Raw genomic sequence first — 7,676 nt, forward strand, 5'->3', positions numbered from 1 at the left:
ATAAACCATTGTTTATATGTTAATTTTAATTTAAAAAATATCATCATATTTTAATGAAAACTCTAAACTATTATTGTAAGGCTCTCCTTGAACAACTTTTCTACACGGTTGTATTTATTCAAATTTGAATGATAGTACATCTCATATTCACTTTTTTTAAGACAATGCATAATCACATTATTAACAAAATATCTATAAACAATATTAGAAAAACATAACAATAAACAAAAGAAAATTGATAATTTTTATATTTACTTTTTTATTAATTAAATAAGTTTTATTCAAATATTTATTTCACCCAACGCATTTCGAAACTAATGCACAGATTAGTTGCTAGTTTAAGTATAAAAAGAATCCTAGTTAAAATTTATTTATTTGAAATAGATGCGTATGAAATATTAAAATCATTTATTTCCCTTTTATAGGTCGCTCCTCCAATCTCTCCATCTTCAACACAAACTTCATTTACACTCCTTTTTTCCAAAGCAGGTCAGCTCTCTCTCCCTGTCTCTCTAATTCTAACTTTCTTAGCTATTCAATCACTAAGATCTTCTATTACAGATACCATCACTGAACTTCATTCTAAAGCATGGAACTAATTTCATAATTCTGAAATTTACTCTCTCAATTCCAATATATATACACTCTTCAATTTTACTTTATTTATTCTGATTCTGGTTTCCCTAATCATGCCCTTTTCACCTAATAATTGGAATTTTGTCTGTTCCTTTCATGTTATAGGCAACAATAACTGTTTGACTTCTAAGGTCAATGATTTGTCCATAAATATGATTCATAACATATCAACACAAATTGTAGATAATTGAGTTCTTTAAGCAAACTAAAGGGTTTGATTCCCTGATTGTGTGTATGGAGAAGATTTTGTCAAGAGATTGCTCTCAATGAAAAGATAAGAGTCATAACAGAATAATGGTGGCTGCTGCTACCCATGTTTAAAGGCTTCAATTGCTGTTGTTGTTGTGGTTATGTAATTATTTTATACCTAATATTGTTGTTACTGATGCCTGTATTTGGCTGTGAAATTGTTTGATCCCTAACATTGTTGTTACTAATGCTTGTACCAAACTTCATTTGGCAAAGGATGGAAGTCATTGCTCAGATAGTCTTGCAAAACTTGAACTCTTTTGCTCAAGAGGAGTGTGGAATCATTTGGAATCTCAAAGATGACGTGAAGCAAATGAAGCGCACAGTATCTGCAATAAAAGCTGTACTCCTGGATGCAGAGGCAAAGACCAACAACCTTCAAATCAGTAATTGGTTGGAGGAGCTGAAAGATGTACTTTATGATGCAGATGACTTGCTCAGTGATATGTCCTCTGAAGCGTTGGAAAGAAAAGTAAGAGGTCGTAGCATACTCTTGAGAGGGGTACAAATTTTCTTCTCCCAAGCAAACCAAATTGTCTATAGTTATAAATTAGGTCATAAAATGAAAGCAATCCAGAAGAGGCTAGATGCTATTGCTAAAAACAAGATTACTTTGCAATTGACTGAACTCCCTATGGAGACTCCAATTACATATAGGGAGCAGAGACAAACTTACTCTTTTGTGAGAGAAGATGATGTCATTGGAAGAGAGGAGGAAAAGAAACTTCTTAAAAGTTATTTGCTAGACACCAAAGTGAGTGTAATAGACAATGTGTCTGTAGTTCCCGTAGTTGGGTTTGGAGGACTAGGTAAGACTGCCCTCGCTCAACTTGTTTTTAATGACAATGCTGTTCAATGTTATTTTGAGCAGAAAATGTGGGTGTGTGTCTCAGATGAATTTGACATAAGGAAAATAGCTGAAAAGATGATTGGGAATGATAAGAATAGTGAGATTGAGCAAGTACAGCAAGATCTCAGAAACAAAGTTCGAGGAAAAAGGTTTCTACTTGTGCTGGATGATGTGTGGAATGAGGATAGGGAACTGTGGCTTAAATTCAAGAGCTTAGTTGTGGAAGGAGGTAAAGGGAGTGCCATAATTGTAACAACACGTAGTAGGACTGTGGGGAAAATAATGGCCACATATCCACCCCTTTTCTTAAAAGGTCTTGATTTAGAAAGATCTTGGAAGCTATTCTCTAGAGTGGCTTTTGATGGGGGGAAAGAACCAAATGGTTGGGAGTTGTTAGCCATGGGAAGGAATATTGTTCAAAAGTGTTCTGGGGTTCCCCTTGCCATAAGAACTATTGGCAGCCTCTTGTACTCTCGAAACTTGGGCCGGAGTGATTGGCTATATTTTAGTGAGGTTGAGTTTTCAAAGATAGATCAACACAAGGACAAAATCTTTGCAATCCTTAAACTGAGTTATGATCATCTTCCTTCATTTTTGAAAAAATGTTTTGCTTATTGCTCGTTGTTTCCAAAAGATTTTGAGTTTGACAAGAAAACACTCATTCAGTTATGGGTGGCTGAGGGGTTCATTCAACCATCACGTGACAATAGATGTGAAGAAGATGTTGGTCATGAGTACTTCATGAATTTGCTGTCAAAGTCACTTTTTCAAGATGTGACTTTTTGTGGTGACATTGTTACTTGTAAAATGCATGACCTGATACATGATCTAGCACAGCTAGTGGTTGGAAAAGAATATGCCTTTGTTGAAGGAAAAAAAGAGAACATTGGAAACAAAACACGTTATTTGTCCTCTTGTACTTCATTACATCTTTCAGAGAAAACATCATCATCTTCCAGTAAGTTAAGGACAGTTATTTTGCTTGGACAGACACTTTATGGAAGTCAAAATTTGAGTCAGCCACTTCTTCATGTTCCTTTTCTTTCAAGCATAAAGCGCGTACGGGTGTTAACACTCTGTGGATTGCATATTATAACACTTCCAAATAGTATTCGAGAGTTGAAGCAATTGAGATATCTTGATCTTTCAAAGAATAAGTTTCTGGTAAGTCTTCCACCAGATGTTACTAGCCTACTTAACTTGCAGACTTTAAAACTTTCTCAATGTGGCAAACTTAAAGAATTACCATCAGATATCAACAAAAGTCTTAGGCATCTTGAATTGAATGATTGTGGGAAATTGACATGTATGCCTTGTGGGTTGGGAAAATTGACCAATCTTCAAACACTAACACATTTTTTATTGGACTGTAAAAGTAAAAATGGTGATATAAGTGAATTGAGTGGGCTAAACAACCTCAGAGGGAAATTAGTAATTAAATGGTTGGATTCCCTGCGAGAAAATGCTGCAGTGGTTGAGTCTGCAAAGACACTTATCGAGAAGCAACATCTTCAAGAATTGGAATTATGGTGGTGGCTCCGTGAGAAGAAGCCATTTCCGGATGATCCTATTGAAGAAAGACGTAGGATGGAAGAAGAAAGCAGATGGTTGGAAAATGAAAAGATCTTGTTGGAAGATGAGAAGATGTTGGCTTCTAGAAATAAAATGAAGAAAGATGAGAAGATATTGCAAGGCCTGCAGCCACATCATTCCATAAAAAAACTAGTAATAGATGGATATTGTGGCAAAAGTTTACCTGACTGGATAGGGAATCTCTCATCACTCTTGAATCTTGAAATCAGAAATTGCAATGGTTTGAAATCACTTCCTCATAGAATTCAGTACCTTGTGTCTTTAGAACGAATCTGCATATATAACTGCCCACTGCTAGAAAGAAGATGTGCTAGAGGAAATGGTGAAGAATGGTCAAAGATAGCTCATATCCCAAAAGTTTTTGTCTCTCCCTTTTCGCCAACTGCTCTCAGGTATATTAATTGAGTCAAGGACTTGGTGCTAGTTCACTAATCCAATTTCCCTGTATATTCTCAAGTGCATGTTCTCTGGCCTCCCTAATGTATTCATTTAGATTCCCAGAAAGCTTAAAAGTCCACCCCTATCATTTGACTTATTTTGCATTTGGATAGCATCATTCAATGTCCATTTTTCACTTTCCTCTACTCTAGCTTCCCTTTCTTATTCTACATGGCTTATGTGATGAATGGGGAAGAAGGCAGCAACCACTTTTTTGTGTCAATCACCATTTTCTAGCAATGCCTCCATGGTTCATATTGCTTGAGGAAGTAAGTTTGTCTTCACGTGTCTACGTTTTTATGGATTAAATATGTTTTTCGTCCATGTACTATTATGAAAATTTGATTTTTGTTCCTAGTACAAACTTTAGACCTCGTGAGTACTTGTAGTAACAAAACTATTGGAATGAATTTCTACCAGTGTTTTTTTTTACGTAACAAACGAAATTTATTATAATATATAACATTTATGTTAGCGATGAATCAGCATGAAATATTTTAATATCTTAGTCCATACTGAAATCCGTTTGTCATGTAAAAAAAACTGACAATGACTCATTCCAATAGTTTCTTTACTACAAATACCCAATAAGTTTAAAGTTTGGACTAGGGACAAAAACAAATTTCGCATATTTAACCCAATTTTGATATAAAAGTTCTGAATTTGTGATGAAAGTTTTTTCGCACTTTTTGCATCCCTTTATTTAAATTATGCACCTTCATTTTCTGACTTGGGATTGATGGTTTGTCGCTTGAAGAAGTTGAAGTTATGTTTTACTTGTCATAATTTGACAATCATTTTTTTGTGATATTTGGCATAAGAGAGAATCAGAGTTTTGGTAAAATATACAAAAATCAAGAAACCCTTTGTTTCCCTTTAGATTGTAATTCTCCTGATTCTGCATTCAGAACATTTCCATGTTTCTTTCAGTTATCACTTAATGTGTGTTGCCTTATCTTCCGAAGTAATTTTGTATCTGGTTTGCAATACAAAATGACAATGTGGCAGCGCCCAATTGATAGACAGTAATTGCAAATTGTTGTCTGCATAATAAATCAGATTTTGATGGTAAATGGAAGCGCATCATTTATGAACAGTTTAAGATAAAACTGTAATGCAACTAAAGTCCATCTTAACGTGATTTGATACAGTAAAAAAAAAGGTACTGTTATACTGATTTACTACTGCAAATCCCTAGAGACTTACTGATTTTGATATGGTATGATCACTAGTACAAGATCTATGTAACGAGGTCCTCTTTCATTCCGCACCTATGAAGCTTGGACACGCCTTTTAAATGACATATCAATGTCGGACATACGTATCGAATAATGACACGCGTACTACATGTATCAATGAAGTGTTTAATTCAACAAAATTTGTTGGGTACAATTCTAATACAATTTCAACATACTTCTAAAAATGACAACTACAATGATTTTCTAAAAATTCAAATTTATTGTATAAGTTTTTATTATAATTATAAAAATAAAGAACAAATCCTTTTGAACCAGTCATAGAAAATATCTTTCTGTCACAAAGAAAAAAGTTCAGTTATATTATTCTCATGTAAATGTTGATTGTCAAATTATATAACTCATAATGATATAATATTTAGATTCGTATCTTCATGTTCTATATTTTAGAAATTTCACATCTCAAAATATTTGATAATGTTTGTGTTAAGTAGATCCTCAATGATTCAGCAACTAGCCCAAAGAATTAGAGAGGAAAATTGAGTAAAAAGAAAATATGAAGAAGGTGCCTTCAAGTATTCTGTAGTCCTTTTTTTTTTCTCTTTACCAATGGGAGGCCTAACAATTCTCCTCGATTTGTGAAGAACAAAATTAGGAAATTAGTTTCCTATGGTAGTGAAAGACTCGCATAAACATTCACAGGTTTTTGCTTTGTTTTATAACGGATTATGTTTTATGTTTTATAACCGATTATGTTTTGTTTTGTCTTGTCTATGGAAAAGGCAAAAGCTACTGATTTTCACCTTACTCGGTTTTAAGTGTTATGCCTTTCGATATTCGAGTGGAGACGTATTTTTATTCAAATCACTATAGTTAAAAATAATACTGACGATAAAAATAAAATTATAAAATAATAAGAATAAATATAATTGTTTATAATAATAAATAAATAAATTTATATAATAATAATAAATAATAGTATTAATTATAATAAGAAAAATAGATATAAAAATAATAATATTAATAAAATTATAGAATAATAATAGTGATAAAAATAATTCATAAAATAATAATAATAATAATAATATAAAGACTAATAATTTTATTTGAATTTTAATTTATATATATTTATATATATTACAATATTAAATAATTGGTAGTTATTTTTATCATCCTTCATTTTATTTTAATATTTATTGTATGCGGATTTTGTTTATACCAATTTCAGTTTATTTCATTAAATTTTACAAAATTTATAATTTTGATTAAATTTTTTACAATTATTATTATTCAAATTTTATTTAATTTTATCAAAATTTATTTATATCAATTTTGCATGTATCCATAATATCATCATTTGTATATTTTCTTTCTACATATATAAATACTTAATCATAGATCAAAGTATAATCTTATAATTTCATTAATTAATTTTTGTTTAACAATCACATCTATCACACATCTATCACATTACTAATAAACTTTAATAAATTTTTGCTTTATTTCCCATCACTTTTCACTCTTTTTTTCCTTCATCGGAAGAACTTCACTTTCATATTTTTGTCTCCCTAAAATCAAATTATTTAAACATATACGCCTTATTGGAAAATAGGATTTGTCACTCTGTTATATTTTTTACACTATAAGAAAATCATTAAATTAAACCTAATTTTAAAGACAAAAATAATTAGATACTACTCTAGAAAGAATTATTGATATATAAGATAGTTTTTATTATTAATAAAATTTATAAATTACATTCTAAATTATTATATAAATTAGTTATCAAGATTTTAGTTACTAGTAATTGATATGTAATTTTTGTCTAAATTAACTGGTAACTAGTAATTTTTATTAATGGATATATAATTGAAACTTTTTTTTTTTATAAAAGTTTTCATGTTAGACATCACTCTTATTATGCAACTTGATATCTCAGTTACACATGTAATTGAAATTATGCCATTGATTGATTTTATGCTCAGATATTAATTCAATAAGTGTTTTTTCATCATTTTAAGTGAGTGGAGAGTGAACAGAAATCTCATAACCACTCTTTCTGTCTCTAGTTACACTTTCATTCCATGCACCAAATCCACAGTATAAAACTGATTTCAAAAAGTTTTGTAGCAAAATATAGGATCTATCTTTAACCATAATTGAGCTTAATCATAAATGGTAAATGAATGAAGAAGAACCAGCAGAATCTGAAACCACAAAAGTCTTTTATTGATAATTTGTAGTACAATTAAGAAGCATACATATGATCTCTTATGATTTGGTTTACATTCACAGAGAGACACATGCATGCTGCCACAACATTAAATAACACACAGCATTGAAGTGCAAGAGCAAAGAATAGTGATTCAATGCTAGGAAGCTGTAAAGATGATGAGAATGCAAGAAAACACAGAGAAGAGATCCTCTCTTATTCAATCAGCAATAAGATAAGAGATGGTTTAGGCATGGTTGTTGTTCTCCTCCACTGGAGGGTGCTTCTTGTATGGTGGCTTTTTGTATGGTGGCTTATAATATGGTGGTTTATGCTTGTAAACTGGTGGCTTGTAAATAGGGTGCTTATAGACTGGAGGCTTGTAAATAGGATGCTTCTTAATGGGTTTGTAATAAGTGGCCAAACCTTGAGGAATGAGGATAAGAGCAGCAAGAAGTAACACCAGAAAGGATAAAAAGGAAGCCATGATTAGGGTTGGAGT

General features: G+C 31.5%; 1 protein-coding gene across 1 annotated transcript; it reads left to right on the forward strand.

Moving 5' to 3' along the window:
* Nucleotides 1–422: 422 nt before the first annotated feature.
* Nucleotides 423–7,676, forward strand: LOC137834797 (putative disease resistance protein RGA3). Its single transcript, XM_068642986.2, has 2 exons — nucleotides 423–489; nucleotides 1,102–7,676. The coding sequence occupies exon 2, from the start codon at nucleotides 1,103–1,105 to the stop codon at nucleotides 3,731–3,733; it is 2,631 nt and encodes an 876-aa protein (XP_068499087.2). The 5' UTR covers nucleotides 423–489; nucleotide 1,102; the 3' UTR covers nucleotides 3,734–7,676.

The sequence above is a fragment of the Phaseolus vulgaris genome, chromosome 5 (assembly GCF_051622355.1).
Source record: "Phaseolus vulgaris cultivar YP4 chromosome 5, ASM5162235v1, whole genome shotgun sequence".
Taxonomy (NCBI): domain Eukaryota; kingdom Viridiplantae; phylum Streptophyta; class Magnoliopsida; order Fabales; family Fabaceae; genus Phaseolus; species Phaseolus vulgaris.

Excerpts from the sequence above, each read along its gene's own strand:
- LOC137834797 (XM_068642986.2), top strand. The coding sequence starts at position 1,103 with ATGGAAGTCATTGCTCAGATAGTCTTGCAAAACTTGAACTCTTTTGCT.